At 37.7% G+C, this 23,019-nt stretch overlaps 1 protein-coding gene across 2 annotated transcripts in view; it reads right to left on the reverse strand.

The window, feature by feature from the left end:
• The window catches only part of Garem1 (GRB2 associated regulator of MAPK1 subtype 1), a 174,789-nt gene that overhangs the window by 31,070 nt on the left and 120,700 nt on the right, over positions 1-23,019 (reverse strand). For both annotated transcript variants that reach the window (XM_042675335.1, XM_042675334.1), the window contains exon 3: positions 8,140-8,270. In XM_042675335.1, coding sequence (XP_042531269.1) covers positions 8,140-8,270 — 131 coding nt within the window. The remainder of the gene's footprint in view (positions 1-8,139; positions 8,271-23,019) is intronic.

The following is a 23,019-nucleotide window of genomic DNA, read 5'->3' on the forward strand; positions in this document are numbered from 1 at the left end:
AACACCATTTCACTACTACAATTTTGCATTACTTTACAGGACAACCACAGGACAGTCAATGCATGCAGAATAATATCTACTAATAAGCTGCTTTAAATTTTAATGCAAATATGGTTAGAAAGATGGTAGAATGTAAATAATTACAGTAATTACAAAATCACAAGCACCCACTCACTTCCCCATTAATATATTTTCAAAATTCTACTTATAGTTTCCTCTGTTAAAATGAGTAAGAAAAAATAAGATGACATATTTAACTCCTGTATCTATAGAAATGTAACTCCTTGGAAAAAGTGGAAGGTCTTTCATTTACTCAGTGTGTTTTTTTAATTTTTTTGAGATGGCAATTTAAAAAAGGGTACCTAACACATAAATATAAAAGCACACAGGTTTCTTCAAATCTGTGACTTGTGGAAAAAAGTGGATTTTTAATAAGTTGAAAGCCTTGGATAAATTCAAAGTTCAGCATCAAGTTGCATTAATGAGTGAAACTTTAATTTGATTGAATTAATCTTTAGACATTTGTTTATTTATTCAGCAATGTGTTTTAGTCACTTTTCTCTAACACTGTTTCAAGTAACAGTGTTTTGAGTATTCATGTCTAGCTTTGCTTCTCTACTAATATAGTTAAAACTTGAATATTTTACAGGGGTATTTTTGAAGGAGTTCATTTTGACCCATACTATCTAATTAACTAAAATATTATAACGATGATAGAAACAAATATCATGGGCTTGGGTACTGTCCTTTAGATTTTTCTCTCAAGGCTGGTGTTCTACTACTTGAACCACAGCTTTACTTCTGGCTTTTTGATAGTTAACTGGAGATAAAAGTCTCATACAATTTCCTCACCAGGCTAGCTTCAAACTTCCATCATCAAATCTTACCTTCCTGAGTAGCTAGGATTAGCTATACCCCTAGCCACTGGTGGCCTGGCAGGATTTCACTTTTTAAATACTAGCATCATACTATTGTATAGATACACTATCCATTACATGCGTAACATTCACAAAAGCATTCAAATCGGTTATATCAAACTATGTGTTTTAGAAAATACAAGAGACAAGAGAATTTTGGCTACATGTTAGGCCATATACATTAATTACTGACTATGCTTATCTAGCTTAAAAATGAATTCAGATAGAAAATAGGATGTTAAAAAAACTCAAGTCTGTAAACAACCTCCTAGTCCTGTTGGATTATAGGATTTTGTTATTTTACTTTGGGTTATATTTCTCTATTATATACGTTCTCTGAATCTTTTATGATACTGTCTCCTATTTTAAAACAGGCATCTCTGTATTTATAGACACACAACAGAATGCCATTAAGTCTTAAGAAAAAGGGAAATAATTCCGGGCACTGGTGGCTCACGACTGTAAATCTAGCTACTCAGGAGGCTGAGATCTGAGGGTTTCAGTTCAAAGCCAGCCTATGTAGTAACGTCCTGATACTCTTGTCTTCAATAAACCACTCAGAAAATCCGGAAGTGGCACTGTGGCTCAAGTGGTATAGAGCTCGCCTTGAGCTGAAGAGCTCGGGGACAGCGCCCAGGCCCAGAGTTCAAGCCCCATGATTGACAAAAATAAAAATAAAAAAAAAAAAAGAAAAAGAAAAAGGGAAATAATATAATTTGCAATAACATGGGCAAACCTGGAAGATACTATGTTAAGAACCAGTCACAAAAAGACATGTTGTATGTTCTCACTCTTCATGAGATATTACACACACACACACACACACACACACAAGTAGAAAATAGAATGGATAGTTCCCAAAGAGTGGAGAGTGGGAGAATGGGGAGATCTTGGTCCAAGGGTACAATATTCTAGTCATACAGATGAACTGTCTCTTGAATACTTCAAGTGATGGATATATTAATTAGCTTTATTCAACCATTCCACACACCTATACATCACTCTCTAAATACATGCATAAATACATGCAATTACAACTTCTCAATATTCAAAAAGGGAGTTACCTCTAAAATCCTTCTCCCCTCCCCATCAGCATCTCTGTTGCTAGGCAATGACACCTTTGCCACAGCAGGTGTCACATGCAGTAATTTGGAGCTGATTTGCAGGTGACAGGGCTGTTAGTTCAGCTCCTACCCAGCTTGGATGGTACGGAAAAGGCAGCAGAGGTGACCAGGAAACTTTCTCATTTCGGAGTAGGTCAGTTTCCTTAGTTGAGACAATGCAAACTTGTTCTTTTGCCTCTGGGGGAAATCTCTGCAGGAACAGCTGAAAGAAAGCCCTCACTGGCTGTAAATTAAAATAGTAACATTATAGATTCCAGCCTGGAGGATTTGGGCTGCTTTAGACTCCAGGGTAGTAATTTCAATGTATAAAGCTGTGGAGGCGGAGCAGTGAAGACAAGGTGCCAAATCAAAACTGCCTCTTCTTCCCTTTCTTTACAGTGTCACAGTGAGGACAGAGCTTGCATTAAAACTTAATTGGTGGCAGAAAACCCATGTGTGGGAAAATTTCTCATCATCACTTGGCTGAGTCTGAAGAGTTGAACATGTTTAAAAGAATTTATTCACTATAACTATAATATGTATGAAGCGAGGAGGTATTTTGAAACAATGATAAAAACTGCTTCTCTGTAGCATGTTCTCAATATTAAAACACGGGGTGTGAAGTATTAAAAGAGTTAAGTGAAATAGAATGGTGTGGTGGAAATATTTCTTAAATATGAAACTCTTTAGTAAGATTTTCTTACAGGGTCAGACAGTAACTCTTCTGGCTCTCTTGAAACTTGGAAGCTCTGCTGGTGTGAAGCAGAACCAGACAATATGTAATCAAATGGCCACGTTCCAGCACAATTTAATTTGGAATAATAGGTGGCCTAGCCATGGGCCACAGTTTGCTAGCTCTCATTCTAGACACTTGCAAAGGACTCAGGTGCATTATTTCATTTAATTCTGACAACAAATCATAAGGTGGGGAGTATCGCCCCCATATTGCAAGTGAAGACTTGAGGGCTCAGGAGGTCAAGTGGCCTTCTTGCTGTCATGGTCAACATCTTGAGCTGGGGCTGAACTCAGCTCTAGGTCAAGAGTCTGAACCATGACACCATCTCAAGGGTGTTTAGGTCACCATGACTTTGTTTAAAGAAAAAAGCATAGCCTGAAATAATTGATATGGAAGTTTTATTATTAAAAGGCAAAGGATTAAGCCTTCAGTTGGGATGGCCAACTTAGAAAGAAGATGTCTTGAGCCTGGGAAGGTGGCTCAGTGGTAAAGTGCTTGCCTTGCATGCAAGAGGCCCTGGGTTTGATTCCTCAGCACCACATAAACAGAAAAAGCCAGAAGTGGCTCTGTGGCTCAAGTGGTAGAGTGCTAGCCTTGAGCTGAAGAGCTAAGGGATAGCACCCAGGCCCAGAATTCAAGCCCCATGACTGACAAAAAAAAAATTGTCTTTTGATTTGGAACTAAACGTAAGAATAGAGATGGTGCTGAAAATAATAAGTGAGTGGTAGCGCCCCAGCCTTGAGCAAAAAAGCTAAAGGAGAGTGTGCCTAGGCCTTGCTACTGCAGTCAAAACCAAACCAAACAAACAAAGTTAAGCGCTAAGACAGAAAAAGCCTATTATAGTTAAAAAGGAACAGAAAAGCAAGTAAACAAAACCAAAATTCTCACCATGTAAGTAAAGAAAAAAAATGGATAAAGGCTTTAAAAAAAAGCAACGTGACAGCAGCAGGTGACTGCTTTTCTAAAAACAAGGTAAGCTTAATTTTGCTCTTAGTTTTGAGGGACTGGTTAAAACACATACAAATGATCAGCAGAATCATGAAGACTGATTTTCATGAATATCTTGCCTCCTACTTCCTATTCCTATGTGGAGTTCCATGTGTCATATAGCATTTCCAGTTCTATGGCTCAGTGCTACCCATTCATCTGAGTTATCATACTTCATTAGCGTCTAGGCTAATCTGGATTACATTCACCTGGTAGAAAAGCACATGTGATTAATAGCACATCACTCAGTCCTGCATCAATGAGGCCATGGATGCTGGAATAAACAAGATGGTTGAGGGGCCTCACTTGAATTTTACCTTAACAAATCTCTCCCCTACCATAAGCACTGGTTAGCTTATTTTCCAGGCCTTGGTATTGATTATTTTCTTTGGGTCAAGGCTACCAGTGATTTCCATTTGCTAAATTTGAGATTGTATTTCATTCAGTTACTAAGCTGCATTTGATACAGTATTTAGTCCTGCTTCACATGTGGCTTCTGGAATACTTGCGGCCCTCCTATCTCACTGCAGGGCCCTAAATGTTGAAATGTTCCAAGGCTCAATCCTCTGCTCTCTTGTTTCACTATCTAGTCTCTGGGTTAGGGTTTCTAAGTCCTGAGACTTAATATTTTGAAGTGGACAATTCTTTCTTGTGAGGGTCTCTCTTGTGCATTGTGGAATGTTCAGAGCATTCCTGGCCTCTATTCAAAGAATGTCTTCTATCATAGTCATGACAATCAAAATTACAGACATTATAAATGGACCCTGACTGAAAATATTGCTGTTGTGTTCAGCTCAGCTGGACCCACAGCTTCAAATACCTTCCCAAAGGTTATGAGCCCAAATATATATCATCCCAGACTCCAAGTTCCAGATTTGTGTATCTCTTCCTCCCTCCCTCTTTCCTGCCATTGAGATAGTATCTTGTCACTATGTAGCCCAGGCTGCCAAATGTCTTGTTATCTCTACTTGAGGAAGGAGGGGAACACTTATTTATTGTCTACATTCCCTACCAAATTGTGGTTTCCTTGAAAATAGGTATTTGCATATTCACTCCATATTTCCAGAGACCACAAGAGTGCTTGGCATGTAATAGGAGCTCAAAATATACTTGATGATTAACTAATTCACGTAAGTTCACTTTAGAAAAGCAATCATTGATGCTTCAAATTCTTACTACAATTCACTTAAATTTGAACCTGTGAATATACACGTTTTATGTATATGAACATACACATAGGAATATTTATTTCAAAGAATATTCATGTCTCTTGAATATTATGAGAGTTGCAATTCCTAAGTAAGTTCTATGTTCAATGGTGGGCCCTACAGGTCTAATTTATGCGTTGAAGTGGAAGGAACAAGGTGAAGTTTTCTAAGGAGGTTTGAAAGTTTTACAACCAAACAAACAAACCTGTTTCCTGGTAACCAGCCACCACAGTGAATAGACAGTGCTGTTTTTCATTTTTTTTCTTTTCCAGAGAAAGTAGTGACCAACCATGCCATTTTAAAAAAATCAACTCAGCTCTCTCTCACACACACTATAATCATGTCTACTTTTAATTAAAGAAGACCATAACTTTCAATGTTTACTTCTGGCTCAGGTAGTATCCAGACAAACCTTCCCATAGCTCTTCTCTATGTACTTACTTACTTGGGTGGTTATTTACTAAGTGTGCAAATTTTTGTGTATCAATTGTTCCTTGAGTAGAAATGAGTCATGTCTTAATGACTGATACAAGCTGGATGTGATGGCTCTTAAATGTTTGTTAAGTCATAGAGTGAAGATATTAAATATTTATGTTTGTACAACCTGGAACTCAGCTCATATCCAATCAGCTCTATGGATATTATAAGCTCAGTTTTATATTATACACATTTTAATGACTACACCCAAACATGGTATTCTATACAGTAAAATCACTCGATCAAATGTATGAATTCCAAGATAATATTTTAAACCACTGTTGATTTAATGCAAAATTGTTTGAAAAGTTGATAGAAGCATCTTTTAAAAATACTGTATATGGAAGTGGAGGTTTGGCTTTTATGGTAGAACAACAGCCTTGAGTGAAATAGTTAAGCTAGCCAGGCAACAGTGGCCAGCACCTGTAACCATAGGTACTCAGGAGGCTAAGAGCTGAAAATTGTGGTTTGAAGCCAGCCCAGGCAGGAATGTCCATGGGACTCTTATCTCTAATTAACCACCAAAGAGCCAGAAGTAAAACTGTGGCTCAAGTAGAAGAGCACTAGCCTTCAGTCCCTGAGTTCAAGCCCTAGGACTGGCATGTGTATGTACTCATGCATAGATAACACACACAAGCAGTGTTCAAAAAGTAAAAAAATAAAAACAAAATACTGTACATGACTAATATGGAATGCTAAATTTTAATAGTAGAGGAAATCTTAAGTCAAAAACTTTTTTGAAAAAAAATTTTAAAAAATAAAAATTTTTGATTGATTTTTCATCATTTATTAGCAGATAAAATATTTTAAGAAGAATTTACAAATATTAACTTTCTGTTCTAAATATTTTTTCATTCGATTAAATATTTTAAAATTTCAGGAAAGATTTAAATCATATTTAGATGCTAATGGAATTAGACTTCTTGGGATGAGGAGTATATCCGTGGTAAAATATTTGCTTTCGTATGATTAAGGTCCTAGATTCAGTGCCACAGGAAAAAAAAATGCACAAAAGAACAAAACATAGTTTCTTTTATTTTGTCCTGGTGGGGCTTGAACTTAGAGCCTGTTCACTGTACTGAGCTCTTCAGTTTAAGGCTAGTATTCTACCACTTTGAGCCACAGCTTCACTTCCTGTTTTGTGGTGGTTAATTGGAGATAAGAGTCTCATAAACTTTGCTGCCTGGGCTGGGTTTGAACTGCAATCCTCAAGCTTTCTGCTTCCTAAGTAGCTAGGATTAGTGTGAGCCACCGGTGTGCAGCTAGAAAACACAGATTTAATGTATGAATTAATGAATCTGGAATTTAAAAATGAAGATATTCTCACATACTTTCAATATAAATGAAAGAGGGCTGTCTTGATGACTTAAAAATACTGAGACACTGAAGGCATTAAAAAATTATAGAGACTTTGTGTGTGTGTGTGTGTGTTGGTTGTGGGTCTTGAACTCTGGGCCTGGGCGTTGTCTCTCAGCTCTTCAGTTCAAGGCTAGCACTCTACCACTTGAGCCACACTGCCACTTCCGAGACTTTTTTATATAAGTGAAATTTACCTAGTAAAACATTTTACAAAATATAAAATCTGATTCACTTTAACAAAAAGACGACACAAAGTAGACCACCACTGCTGTATTTTAGAACTGGAAGTGAGAAAGACAGCCAATACAATGGAGCCACTTCTCCAATCAGGAGGCTGCCTGGGTACTCCTCCTTTCCTGAAGAATGTGGGTAGAGTGACTCACCCACAAAGACAGTGCATTCTTGGGCCAAGAAACCATGTAGTATGCTGTTCTCACAGATTTCTAAGAAACGGGAATCCTGCCTCCCTAAATCTTGAAATTCTCAGAGAACTTCGCTTAGCTGGACTTCCTGTAGAAAAGAGGTTAAATAGAAAATCCTTTCAATGTGAACACTGTCTAAAATGTTTGATAGTAATTGTGAGTGTAGATGTAGGAGATGTGTGGGCAACATGACTGAACCTAGCTAGTGGCACTGCTTCATCAGCAAGTCTGGTCAAAGGAGCTCCTTCAACATATTAAAGGGGAATGTGCTGTTCCTTTAAGAATGCAAAACAAAGGAAGCACAGCAAACACTATCTGTCTTTTCTCTGGGTAAGATTCTGTTTATCAGTTTTCTCTGCATATATTGGGATAGAGAATGAATACATGCTGATCTCAGAATAAGCTCTATAAGCCTTTTGTTTTTCCTTTTTAAACTTAATATATTTGTTCATCATAGGCGGAAAACCAGTCTATCAGAAGAGCTAGTCAAACAAATGCTAAACATTAGGAAATGAAGTCCACATTATAAAAAAAAAAGTCTTCTAAGATTAATGGAGGGGGTCAGAATGTGCCAAAGTTCAGACAAAGTATATTATACGTGTACATGAAAATGTTATAATGAAACTTATTATTTGGTAAAATTAATATAGGCTGCTAAAAATAAACTTAAAATGTCCTTGATCTGTCCTAGCAATTTTATTTTTGAACTTATCAGGTTTATGTTCTAATAAAAGATAATGCTAATGAATATGGAAGGTAATTAGGAGTCAAGTCAGCTCTATCATATATGCAGTTTGGCTGCTGACATTAATTAGCTTTCTGGAGAAATGGAACCCTCTGAACAGCACAGATACGCACTTGCTATGTACATACAGACTAGAAAATTGAATTATTTTAGTGAAGGCAAACATTTGGGTCTTCAAGAGTTACCTTCACGTTGAATGTTATTTCCTCCATTACGTATACACGTTCAGGAAATGCTTTAGCCACCTCCTCCACACTGTTGAAGTATTGCACCGGCTCTTTTATATCTCTGTCTTGTTCCAGCAGCTTGAATTGCCCTAGAGTACATGACAAACAGAAGAGACGTAAGATGTTTATGTTGGACAGCTGTCACTGTGGTGACAACATCCTCTTTCCTTCCACCAACTCTTTTTTTAATCAAAGAACTTTATTCATCATAAAAAAGAGTTATCATGACAGAAGGGTTAAGCTAGGGCATATATACACATATATACACATATATATATCATATTGAAAAACAAGCATATATTTTTTTCCTTTTTCTGTTTACATTAAGATAATTATGGTCAAAGGTCTAAAATTGCTTATGTGTGATTTGATCTGAAGAGAAAACTTATTATCGTCTATGAATTACTGTGGATTTTGTGTTTTAACATAAAGTTATCTTGTCATTTAGTTGGATTAGAACACATATAACACTTTAAAATCAAGTCCCAGTATCCTGGAAGAACTAATTTTTTTAAGTCAGTATTTAAAATAGAATAAAATAAGGACAAGGGTTGTGGCTCAGCAGGAGAGTACCTGTCTGGCATGCCAGACAAGTTTGGGTTTGACCCTAGCACCACAATAAGACCAGCACAACAAAGAGTAACACAGAAGAAAATAATATCATGGACTCTTGGCTTTCACAGAATTCAAATTCTTGGTTTCAACTATCCACAAGAAACAATGAAGGCTCATGAGCTATCTGAGTATGATGGTAAACAAATGTGCAGAGGCTTCAATGTGCTGAAAGGCTGATCTGTGGGGTCAGCCTGGTTCCAGGGACTAACCCCTACCAGCCACATGACATATAAGGCTCCCTGTGGCTTCCTTTGATTGAAATTCATGCCAGTAATTACACTATTGTGGCATGCACAATTTGGGGGATTTGTGAAGAACTCTGAATGTACATTTTCAATATTAATAATACTGCTGCTACAGTCTAGAGGAGTTTGTTTTCAGTTTAACATAAAAGACCGTATGTAATCAAATCAAAGACACAGTGGAGTTATCTTGTTAGTAGGTATTTTCTGAATTTTTCTTAGATGCAAATTAAGGAATATCATGAGGAAGATCTCTGAGAATGTGTCTGTGTCAGGAAACTTTCATTATATGCAACACATTTATTAAGTGTCTTCTAGATTAGAGGCATTATATTAGATTCACCAATGAAAAAGGCAGAAATCACTGTCTTCCTGAAAGTTACATTTGGGTCAGAGACAGATGGCAAATATAATAAAAGAGGTTACAGGATGTGAGTGGGGTAAGATGTGCAGGACAGAGGGCAGAGGGGGAAAATGGTGTGAGCAGGACAGCCACAAGATAAAGCTGATTTAGTGACCATGGATGTGGGTAAAGGACAAAGATGCTGGTAGCTAACTAGAGTGGAGTTCTTAGAATTCTAGATACAGGCAGGAGACTAGGTAATGACCCTCAGGTAGATGAATGCTTGCTCAGCATGCTGCCGTGTGACTGGAATAGGGTGGGAAATCGGCAAGAGAGAAGAGAAAGAATGTCAAGAGCGAGTGAAGAAGTGATTTTACCAATAAAGCTCACTCTGGCTGCCATGTTGGGATGACTGTTAAGATGCAAGGCATGGGGGCAGAGATATCAGGAGTTTCCTGTAATCTTTAAGTATGAGACAGCAGGGGGTTGTAAATGGTGAGAAGTGTTAAGAACCTGGCCTGAACAATCAAGGGTACAAAACTGCCATTAATTGAGTTGGGCTGGTTTAGAGAAGATGGAGGACTAGAAATCAGTCTGGACATATGTCTATTGGATATAATACAATGAAGGCATCTATGGATGTATAAATGAGAAGTCAGGAGAAAGGTCCAGCTGGAAATAATGAACTTGTCTATGTCAGCCACATATAGACAATGCTTAAAGCTATTATGATATTTTATGATAATGCTGACCATGGTTTTGAGTATAAGTAGGAAATAATTCTAAGGTATACGTTTCTGGACACTGAGGAAGACTAGCCAGGAATATTGCCAGAGGCAAACCAAGAGAGGGTGCATCCTGGAAGCCAGGAGATCTGAGTACTTCAAGGATTGAGAACAATGCTGAAGGCTGCTATGGGACAGTGAGATCACAACTGTGTGAAATTTAACTGGGAGTTTGAGAAGAGTGGGATAGCTGGACCAAATGCCTGACAGAACTAAGTTCTGTTCAGCTGATGTTTAGGCAGTACTGGTATAGAGAGAAGGGACATGAAGCAATGACTACAGGTAGGAGGTGGAAGTTAGATGGGGGTCATTTTGTTGTCCTTGATATAATGTGAGAGTGATACTTTGGATATTGATGGAAATGACTAACAAAGGATCAGAAACCTGGTAGAGTGGTTTAAGCTTGTAATCCTAGGTACTGGGGAGGTGGAGGGAAGAGGTTTGCAGGAAAACCCACCACAAGCAATGGCTGGGCATGGTGGTATGCTTCTGTTATTCCTACTCTAAGGGAGAACAGTGGTTTGGTGCAATGACACATACATGCTTATCTTCCCCAGTGATATTGAAAAGCACCAGTAGGAGGATCACAGTCCAGACAGTCCAGGGGAATAAAAAGTGACAAGCTGCCTTCAGAAATAAACAATGAAAAAAGGGTCTGAAAGTATGGCTCAAGTAAGCATGAACCTTGAGTCCAATCCCCAGTACTGAAGAAAAAAAATCAGTCTGAGAGGATGGATCTGACATGGTGATGGTAGCCTCCAGATAGAAGCACAGACAATCCTTCTGTAGCTACACCAGATATAGTATAATGTAGAAGCTCACAGAATCTTCTTTTTACTGTTTAAATTCTTCTAGCCAAAGTTGGAACAAAGTTACTGGTTGAGAGGCATCAGAGGACTAAGGAAAAAGAAGATTGTCAAAAGTTCAGTCATAGGGAGTAACATCACAAGACTGCTAGGATGTATTAAGTTCCTGCTTAGGGTTTGATGGTTTTGAATTGAGTGAAATCAGAAAGTATGACCATGTTTTCCCCAGCCAAGGTAAGATACACAGAGGCTGGTGCAAAGTAAAGACTTGGATTTGGCCAGTACTGTGAGCATGAGAAGTGAAAGAAAGCAAAAGAGCCAGGATGTAGGCATGTGAGAGGTTATGCTGCCTGTCTATGGGCCTTGAGCTGGCAAATAGGGATACAAGAATTTAAGTGTGAAGGAAGAGAAACAGTGGGGAAAAAAGATTGGTATCAATGGATAGTCAGCTCTGATGGAGATTGTGTTTTCTTTATTTTGGAAGGAGTTAGTTCAAAAGCCATAGATGAAGAGCCAGGCCCCTTAAAATCATTATCATGTTAACAGGAACCTCAAAGAATATTTTTTAGGAGCCAATCCAAAGACTAGGTTAAATAAACGCTAAAGTATCCTTCAAGATTAAACAGATGATCCCTCAGCATTGCAATGGGATATATCAGGGTAAAAGATAAAATTTATAGGTTCAGTTGGTCGGATCTCTAGAACATCCTAAAGAGACACTGAATATTTGTGCCAACATTTCTGGTTATGTATAATTGTGATGTTTATTTTCTAATTTATTAGGTAAATATGAAATTTTAATTTTGAAACCTGAAGAGAATTCAAGCCCTTTGCCATGAAACCAGGTATACTTTTATGAAAAACTGCCAATGAGGGGTTGGGAAGGTGGCTCAGTGGTAGAGCGTTTGCCTTGCATGCATGAGGCCCTGGGTTCGATTCCTCATCACCACATAAGCAAAAAGAAAAAAGCCGGAAGTGGCTCTGTGGCTCAAGTGGTAGAGCGCTAGCCTTGAGCTGAAGAGCTGAGGGACAGCGCCCAGGCCCAGAGTTCAGACCCTACAACTGGACCCAAAAAAACAAACAAACAAATAAAAAAACTATGAATGAGTTTAATTTACTTAAAATGTGACAAATATGTTAGAAAAAATTCCTAACATAAAGAAATCTGTACATACACCAAATACTAAATGGCAGATGCTAAAACTCTTGAATTATGCTCTCCCCACCCCAGCAGCCACATTAAAATAATAATAATAAAAAAAGAAAGCTTAGTGGCTCATGCCCATAAACCTAGCTTCTCAGGAGGCTGAGATCTGAGGACTGTGATTGACGCCAGCCTGAGTAGAAAAATGTGAGACTCTTCAATTAATCTTCAATTAATCAGGAAAGTGCCTGAAGTTGAGGTATAACTCAAGTGGGTAAAACACCAACTTTGAACAGAAAAAAACTAAGCAAGAGCAAGAGATTCTGAGTTCCAGCCTCACTGTTCCCTGCCCCCCTCCCCCAACACAGATAAAAAGAAGTAGGACACTAATAAGGGCACTGGTGGCTCATGCCTATACCCCTAAGCTACTCAGGGGACGAAGAGCATGAGGATATCAGTTCAAGGCTAGCCCAGGCAACACACAGTTATCTAAAATTAATTACTTAAATTTCTTACATTACAAGTGACTTTAAAATCTAAATAGTCACATGTGACTTCTTATGGCTGAATTGAACAAACTTGTTCTGTATGTATTTTAGCCTTTCTGGACTAAATGGTCTCTGGTGTGCAAAACCAGCCTCAAACAACATGCAAAGGCATGACAGCAGCCAGGCTCCAGTAAGACTTTATTTACAAAACATGTGGCAGGTCAGATGTGGCCCTCAGGCCACAGTTTGCTGACCTCTGTCCTGCTGGATGAATTGGAAAGTACAGATCGGGCTAGGGGCAAAACAAGACAGCAGAAGTGAAAATGACCAGCCCATTCATCCCACACTAACTAAATAGTCACACCATGGTTTCTTGTGAGGTTCCTGAAGCCAATCCTAAGCTGCCCTTGTTGATTTTAGAACAGCCGTTTTCCCTTAAATACATATCTAAAATCAAAAGTGCAAGATGCAGAAGCAGACTTATATTAGGAGGACAATTTAACTGAACAGACAACAAAAATGCTGATATTTTCTCACCATCCTTTCCAAAATTTTTATTAACTTTTACTCAGCTTCTATTCTTTAAGAACAAATGTGACATTCCTTGGTTAGTCAACTTGACATAGTCTGGGAAAGATACTGGCTATGGCATTGGTAAATTCTCTGTGACTGCTGCCGCTGTGACTTGGAAATTGGAACTTGTTAGAGGCCAACCTTAGAGACTGGATGACTTAAGAACCAGTCCCTTGCCAAAAGAGAAATCAATTTACACAACACATATTCCCACAACCCTCATGCAGAGGAACTAATTTTTTAACAGACCATTTCATGAATAACAGAGTCTTTTGCGCCACCAAATAAACATTTGAAGCTTGTGGAAACATCTGTTGTGAGATGTTACTGTCAAACTCTGTTCTTGGAGAGGGAGGAAGTTTCATTGTCTTTCGACAGCTTTGATGATTTCATAAAACTTCTCCATGGGAGAGCAGATCCATCTGCCAGGTCCTGAAACTCCCAGAAACAAATCCAACACCAATGACATGCTTGCCGATTACAATCTAAGTGACTTTAAGGTACTATTTAGAAAGCAAAGATCCATGCTTTATTTATGCTATGTCTAAAACTTGATTTCATAATTAATATTCTGGGAAGGAATGTCATCTAGAATATATTCTTATTTTTGCCTCTCAAGATGGTCTCAGAGATAAAGCAGCCACTGGATAACACATCAAGCATAGCCAAGAGCACAGAACAATGCTAAGGGACTGTCCTAATAACACCTCTTTTACTTAGCAGTAAAGACCATGTGTCAGAAATGAAAATGAAAACAAATGTTGCTAATTACGAAGAGAAGTAGTGGGGTGCAGGTCTGTCAAGTCTGCTATTGGCCGGGAAGTTTTGATCACCAGTCAGTGGGAATCCAAAGCTGCAGAAACCAGTGAGGATGGAACTCTCCATGATTTGTGCTCCACTCGTTCCCATTACTGCTGGAAATGAGCATGGCCTGTGGTAAATCTTTTACAGCCACGGTTTTACTGCTTGCCATTCCTTCAGCACAGTGGTCTACTTTATGTGTGTAAATAAAAAGAATCGGAATAAGAGCAGAGGCCTGCAGTATCCATCTGTGGGACTATAACTCAAGTGAACAACACTACTACTGACGTCTCCCTTGCTGCTGGGAACAGACAAATGCTGTCAAAACCAACCTCAAACCATACAGAAAAAAAGAGCAACCAAAATGACACCAGGGCACTAAGAATGGTGAAAGTAATAAAAAGATTGTGTGAAGAAAAGTCCCAGAAAGCTGGCAGAGCCACGTTAGTCAGTGTGGGACCTACAGGTCATATCAACAAGGCATTACTAAATAGAGACTGAGTGAACAAACTTCCCCCGCCTCTCTCAGACAGGCCACCAATATTAAGTTGGGTGGTTTCAAGTTAGCTGTGTAGAAATACATTTTAGGTAGTTCAAAGAACTGAATCTTAAAACCACTGGACCATTTCCAGATGTGAAGAAATGAACAGTTCTCAACAGAAACAATGAAGCAGTTGCCACTTCTTAGGAGATAAATAAAGCTGGGCAACAATCAGTACTTATTATCAAGATGTAATACCAAAAGTATTCAGGCATTTTTTTAATCTGGTGTATTTATGCAGGGCAGAACACACACAAGTAGGAACTGCCAGGTAGCAAATGTGTATCACCTTGCTATTTTGAATAACAAAGAGCAATACATCATGTTGTATAAAGTTTATGTTAATGTCCACTTCCACTAACAGTATAAGGAAACCCATTTACTCATCCTTAGTCCTTTCATCCATAGTCCAGAGGTAGAATCTGATGTAGTCTAGCTACCTTTTCCAAAATTGGTAGCATATTATACAATTACTTCTCATTTTTAAGAGTTGCTAAAACCATATATACCTCTACACCATAACAACTAATTCAACCAGCCCTTATTGGTGGATTGTTTCAATTTTCTGTAGCCACCATGCTGTTGAAATGAATATTCTTATGTACTGGTAGGAGACTGCCTAAAACAGGAACTGCTGGGCTAAAGGGTAAAGGCATTCTCCTTCCTGATACACATATTGCCAAACTAAGTGCAAGTTTGTATCCAACTACTCTCTCAGACAATTCATTTCCTTATGCCTTTCTTAACAGTTCATTCACAAAGTTTAAAAAGGTATGGCTGTTCTGAGAAACAGTTTACCATTGAGATTTGAACAAATCTTTTATTATAAGGAAGGACATAGTTATTTTTATAAGTAATTTATATTATGTGAATTTTCTGATCATTTTTCTATTACTAATTGTTGGAATTTGTATAATCTGTGTGTGTGTGTGTTGTGTGTGTCTGTGTGTGTGTGTGTTCTGGGGCTTGAATTCAGGGCATGGGTACTGTCCTTGAGCTTTTTTCTTACGGCTAGCACTCTAATACTTAAGCCACAACTCCACTTCCAGCTTTTTGGGGGTTTATTGGAGATCAGAGATCTCATGGACTTTCTTGTCGAGGCTGGCTTTGAACTGCTATTCTCAGATCTTAGCCTCTTAAGTAGCTAAGATTATTGGTGTGAGCCCAGTAAAATTTGTATTAACCTTAAAACAGTTTCAAACATAATAATAGACTTAAGATACAACTTGATATTTCCTAATCTAAAATCTGATTAGTTTGTTTCTCAAATTATGGTTTTGGAGAGAAGAGAACTGAAGTGTAATTGGGAGAAACAAATTCCCAACAAAGGCAAAAAACACATCTCAGCACAAAGGCCAAAAAATTACATCACTACAGAGAACAGGAATAAGACCCAAAAGATAGGGAAAAAAAATCAGTAAAATGACCATCACACACAAAAAAATCTGTGGGTACTCCTATTTCTCTGAGATTGTATAAAATAAGGGATCATACTGTCACTTTCCATTCTGAAACTACATCCTTGAATATTAACTAGACCTACCTGGATTCAAAACAATCACTCCGGGATGAAAGTTCTCACTAACCAAGCTATTCCATACTCTGAAAATGGTTTTCCTATTGTTTTCAAGTAAGGGGAATTGCATTCTGTGTGTGTGTGTCTGCCTCAAACTCAAATACATATAAGACCTTTTAGAAAAGTCTTATAAATTGGTAAAACTGATAAAAAGGTATAGATGGTGACCTCCTAGTTCTCCTAGCACCGGCTGATCCCCAGAAATGGATAGTATGAGGTTTTTATGTAAATACATCAAGGTTTTAGTGTGTGATTCAAATAAAAAAATCATCTCCATTTCAAGGATCACTTTGTATTTCTGAAGGAGAGCAGGGTGTAGATGTGGCTGGCCAAGGGCTTGACACATCACTGATCTAGTTGATGTCACATAGCAGTGGGTGGATTTTAGTGAAGAAATATTCAAAAAACTTTGTTGGGAAATCTAGCCTACTGAATACTTTACTCCTCCTTAGCTTAAAACCACAGAATTGAAGTGGAAGGCCTCTTTTTATAACTTTAAGGATAAGCACTATGAACCAGTTCTTTGAAGACCTATACTATTGCCAGTATTCAGACTAGGCATATCCACGCTCCTTATACTGGCCTAAGTCTAAAAATGTATTCTGACCGACTTTTTAGGACCAAATGTGTCCAATGTAAGTGGTGACAAAGATTTAGAAGAGAGGAATCATAGACCAAACAAGCATTCTCTCAAGAGAATCTTAACCAGATTCAGAAAAACAAAATGAAAAAGAAAGAGCCTGACCCTCTGGCCAGAGTCATCCCAGGATGATTCTTTACAGTCAGTCTACTTTCTCACACACATCACTCCAATGAACAATCCAGGGAGTGGGCGAGGAGCATTAGAGATTTAACTGGTGAGGACACTGAAGTCCACAGAGATTAAGGAATTTGCTTCGGTCAGAGCCAAGTCAGTAGGAAATCCAGAATTGTAACTTGTGTTTGGATCCAAATCCACCACTATTATGCTGCTTCTAAAATCCATCAACACCTCCTTAGAATGGGATCAACAAGATGAGGTGCTTTGCCTACTACTGGAAGAATACCAAAAAATTAGAAGGAAAAGGATCATTTGATGTTATGTAGTCAATGAATTTCACTTTAGCAGAATTTAAAAGTCTATTCTGATTGTCTCACTTAATCCCCCAAGTGACCCTGGCAATTGGTTAAATGATAAAGTGTATTTTCATTTAGACATGACATGGGTGACTGAGGCAGAGAATAGAAGGCTTGGTGACAGTGGGGATTCACCTCATTCTGTGTAATCAGAACCTAGCCACCCTTTTATAATGTCTGGCATGGTGGCTGAAAGCCAGAATGCAGCAGCTGCTTCTGTTAAAGAATAAAAACCTACATAAAAAAGGTATCCAAGTTCCAATATGTAAAAAGCAATTTTATTTGAGTTAGGTTATTTTTGGAGAAATATCAAATGACCTATTTATGTACAGAAAAATTAAAGATGTTAAATTTTTTATTTGCTGAATTTTAAGTTATATTCCATAGAAAGTAAAGGGGGACATAAAAATGAATAGAAAATGAAGAGCAGGAAAAAGGAAGTAGGGAGAGAGAAAGATGTGCAAACTTAAAAAAAAATGAGGCATAGAAATTGACACTAGAAAAAGACATCAGACACAAACACAATCCCGACAAAGAAAAGAAATACCACACCAGTGCAGAGGGGATAACATATGGGTGTGTACAATACAGATAGATTTTAAAGCCTTTTACAATGACAGGCAAAACAGAAAAGATGCCATTTCGAATTCAAGTAGAAGTTTAAGCTTTCAAAACTCTGATTCTTCTAATATAGGCTTTTCCCTCATGCCTTATGGAAGTATTTAAAAAGGAAAAAAGAAAGCCAACTGCATGACCAAAGAGTGGAGAGGGTGAGAAACAAACTCAAGGATTTTAACATTCCACCATTATTTCTCTATTGAAACATGACCCATTCTTGGCTTCTTATCCGTTCCCTTTTCCACAGCCCAACAGTAAACTCCCACACACCAGTGGGACCACAGAGGAGAGACAATAATATAAGCAGCTGCTCAAGCTGTGGTTTTCATTAGGGAGAAAAAGTGCCTTGATTATAGGAGATTTCGTTTTTAATCTTTGTACCAAAATTGTACTGACTAAAATTCCATGCAAAGAAATAGTTTCTTAAAGGTATGCTCCAGGGAAGACACTTAAGTTATCAAGGAGACAGGGGAAGATAAATCAACTAGCCTAAAACATTGAACTCTAGTAAAAAACAAATCATATAGGTTTTACATTGCATTTTGGGAAAAATTAGGAATACATCTTTCCTAAATTTTTTATATTAATTTATTTATTGTACAGATACTGTACAGAGGGGTTACAGTTACATGAGTAAGGTAATGAGTATATTTCTTATCTTCTCTAAATTCTTTAGCTACTATTTGCTTTTTTTTTTTTCGTCAGTCATGGGGCCTGAACTCTGGGCCTGGATTCTGTCCCTCAGCTCTTCAGCTCAAGGCTAGCACTCTACCACTTAGCCACAGTGCCACTTCTGGCACTGTGGTGTTGAGAAATCCAACCCAGGGCCTCATGCATACAAGGCAAGTACTCTACCACTGAATCACCTTCCTAGCCCTTTAGCTACTATTTGCTACTAGTAGCAAAATAAGTAGTTATGAAAGACATAGAGAAAGCTTAAATGAAAAAAGAAAAAGAAAAAAAAAAGAGAAAGCTTAAATGCATGCAGTATGTGAAAGAGGACAATCTTAAAAAAGCTATGTATTATAATTCTCACTATATGATACTGTGAAGATATCATACTATGGAGATGAAAATGATTAGTAAAGTGATTCAAGGGAAGGGGGTTAAAGCAAGAGAAAAAGAATAAGTACAACTCAGAGGTCTCTCTGGGTAGTGAGAATATTCTGTAGCAGCATATATGATACATGTCTGCTATATATTTGTTCAAACTCATAGAGTGTTCAACATCAAGTTGAAACACCAGTATAAACTATAGACTTTGGATAATAAAAATGAGCCATTGTAGCTTCATTGTTTACAACAAATGTACCATTTTAGAATGTGATGTTGATATTATGGGATACTACGTATATGTCGAAATATAAAATACATGGGAAATGTCTGCACTTTAAACTTAGCTATTAAACTTAGCTATTAACCTGAAACTCCTCTATCAAAAAAAAAATTAAAGCAAGGCAACTCCTTAGAGTCTTACATTTGACAGAATAGCTGAGTAAAAGAAAGATACCACAGGGTCACTGTGTCCTGTTTTCATGGCTCTTACAATAATAGGCAAAAAAGAAGACATATCACTTAGAATCAAGCTAATGATTAAGCTTTCAAAATAAGGTGGTGAGCTTTGGATTATCATCGATTATTATTTTTGCTTCCACAACTTTGTGCAGCAGTTAGTGCATGCATTTCTGGAGTTCAAATCCCGGCTTTCTCTTTTACCATGCAACTTTAGTTAAGTCATAACTTTTACACCGCTTTTGCTTACCAGTTCTTATTAATATGGGTTAGTAATAGCAATATTAGACTTTTTAGGATGATAAACACACATAAAGAGCTTAACAAGGTAAGTGACACAGGATGTGGGCTCAGTGAATGTATTTATCTAAGGGAGGTCAGAATGTGACATGAAAATGCACTGTCATCAAAGAAAAGGAGCTGTGGTTCATGTCTGTAATCATAGCTACTCAAGAGGCTAAGCTATGCAGCTTGAAGCCAGCCCAGGCAGAAAAGTCTATGAGACTCTTATGTCTAATACTATCATAAAGTTGAAAATGGAGCTGTGGCTCAAGTCATAGTGCTAGCCCTGAGCAGAAGAAATTTATGGACAATGTGCAGGCCCTGAGTTCAAGCCCTAGGACCAGCTCTTCTCCCCACCCCCCCAAACATGGAGAGCAACTTAATATTATTTTAATATTCTTGCTGCTGGATAGAAAAAAGTGTTAGCTTCTTATAATAATACTGGAAAAGCTCCTCCCTACAGAATTGGAGATATCAAAAGGTATTTTAAATTTGACAGATACAGAAATGGCACAAGTGCTGTGGGTTAGATAGGAAGAAAGGAGAAGAAAAGCAGCATAGTTAGAGCAGCTTGCAACCACCTGGCTGGACACTGGTTTGGGGACAGAGGCTGGGAAATAGGAAGTGTTGACTCTCATGACATGCTATCTAGTTAACTCTCTCCTTAATGAATGAACAAGTCCAATGTCTCATGTTTAAAATATAATTAATGCATATGTGACCACATGACAAAGAATTTCAAGTCCTACTCTGGTTAGGAATCAATCAAAGCTGCAGCAAAAAAAAAAAAAAAAGGAAAACCTATATATAATGGGGCTCCATATATATATATATATATGGATATATATCTATATATATGGATATATACATATATATCCCTATATGTCCATATATATATGGATATATATCCATGCATATATATATATATATATATATATATGGATATATGTATATATCCATATATATGGAGTCCCTCATTTTTGCCAAATCCTTCAGAATCTCTGATTAAACAATGGAGAAGCACACAGCCATGCCGTTGCTATTTTTACTTGCAGTTCCATTTCTGTTAAAGTGCTTGATGAATGAGCATGTTGTCAAACAGCAAATACATACCTTTGGCCTATCCCAAACCCAGCAAGTGGTTTTCCTTCCACCTTCTCACAAAAGAGCTACTCTTTCTTCTTTTGTTTTCTTTAGTATTTGCTGGCGAACTGTCCCTGCTCTTGCTCCAATACTTCACTTTTGTTAAAATGCTTCCACTTTTGTTCAGCACAGATCTAACTTACTGGGCATTCTCAAGTACCTTTTAGGTTTTGACCTTATTCCATGTTAAACAGGCTGTGGTGCCTGTGTAGGATGGTGCTCAATAAAACATTCCATCCAAGGAGGGCAGTTATGTAAACAGGGCTACACTGGCAGGAATGTCTGATGGCAAAGGCTGGGGAGAAAAAGTACTTTTACAGAGGAGTGACTTTGTTAGGGATACACATTCTAACTTTTAAAAAAAATCCTTCTTTCTTTTCTCTTCACTTTCTTCTTTCTTGCTTCCTCTCTCCCTCCTTTCCTCTCTGCCTCCATCCCTGCCTTTCTCTCTCTGATAATCTTGTTATATAGCCTAGATTAACGGTAAACTCACATTTCTCCTGATTCAACCTCTGTAATGATGGAATTACAAACACACTGTATATCATCAATTGATTTAAAAATAATTCTTGTTTCTAGTATAAGGTCAGGCTTTTAACAAAAATTACTGGAAATTTAGAAAGATCAATTTTGAGTCAACAACTGTGTTTTCTGATATTCTAAGGGTACATGTTAATTATCTTGATACTGTGACAGAATACCTGACAGAAACATCTTAAAAGAGGAAAAATTCATTTGGGCTCGTAGTCTGAGATCTAAGGATCATGGTTTGGAGCCAGCTAGAGCAAAAGAGCCAGAAGTGGAGCTGTAAGCTCAAATGGCAGCCTTGTGTGAAAAAGTGAAGGGACAGCACCTAGGCCTTGAGTTCAAGCCCCACTATAGACACAAACACAAAACAGAACAAAACCATTATAACAGTTTCATGTATTTATTTATTATTCTGTACAAGGCAGTATTCAAAGGTATGCCAACGCAGAAAAATGCTTAAAAATCTTTGTGTTCCTTTCTCTTTCTTTTATATATAGGTTTGAATTTTCCCAAGTATGATTTAGCATTATTTATTTTTGTGCCCTATAAACAAGTCATAAGTCTAAAATGTTCAGAACTGGTAAACTGGTAAATCATTATTGGAGAGAGTGAGATGGGATCTGAATTTATGTTGGTTGTTGAGGCCAATACTCTACAGGGAGAACAGACAGGGTCAACAAAGTTCTTTATGCACTGTGTTTGCGCTGACAGTCTAGCTGAAATTTCTGAGGCTGGGTTCAGAGTGAATTGACATCTTTTTTTGGTGATGTTCTTACTAGTTTTAGGACATATCTAACTCTTCTGGGGCTCTGGCTATTTTAACTTACAGAAGCATTTCTGTTCAATAAACACAGAGAGGGTTAGTAAATGGGAAAAAAAATCTCAGTATTATGTAATTAAGTTACTGCCACAACATACTCGACAAGACTAAACTAGTCTTTGGATTTGGTTAAAAACTGGCTAACAATGGAGAAGAACTAAAATGGACTTTGTAAGCAGAAACTAAGGCAAAGCAAGGATTTTTATTAAATATTCTGTTTGCGAATAGTATGGGAAAAGTTGACAGGTGACAGACAGAAGATGATTATAAAGTCCGAAAGTGAAGAGAGATAGATACTGGGGGGGGGGAGGGGGGGTGGAATTCTGTGAAATCCTACAAATGACAGTGGAGGAGCATTTCTAAGGAGGCCAGCCTAAAAACTAGGAGGATGTGAAGAGAACCTCAAAGAGTACAACAAAGGCAAAGTAAGAGCTCTTATTTCACAACTGTTACAATCACAAACTTGTAATTTCCTAACAGAGGTCAGGAATCTTGTTGGACAGCTACACTGAAGAGAGATTTTGTTATCGTTGAGTCAAAGCAAATCCTCATGCTTCTAACACCCATAAATTCTACTCCTACATAAAAGTTCCAAAGAAATGTTCACACAGAGCACAGGGAGATACGAAGATATTCATGTCAGCAGCATTTTTGCTGCCCTCCTTTGGGAGACCAGGTGAACACATTGTAAGAATGGAGTTTCAAACAAGAATGGTTTTTTCAAATGATATTTAATGAAATAAACTGAATGAAGAGGGAAAAGAAAACAAAAACATGGGATTTAGAACACAATGTAATTTGCACAAATTAAAACTATAAGCTGAACACAGTGGCTTATGTCTATTATCCCACATGGGAGTTATATGATAGGCTAAGATTGGAAGTTCGTGGTTCAAGGCCAGCCC

This window comes from Dipodomys spectabilis, unplaced genomic scaffold (assembly GCF_019054845.1).
Source record: "Dipodomys spectabilis isolate Male_0828 unplaced genomic scaffold, ASM1905484v1 ptg000024l, whole genome shotgun sequence".
Taxonomy (NCBI): domain Eukaryota; kingdom Metazoa; phylum Chordata; class Mammalia; order Rodentia; family Heteromyidae; genus Dipodomys; species Dipodomys spectabilis.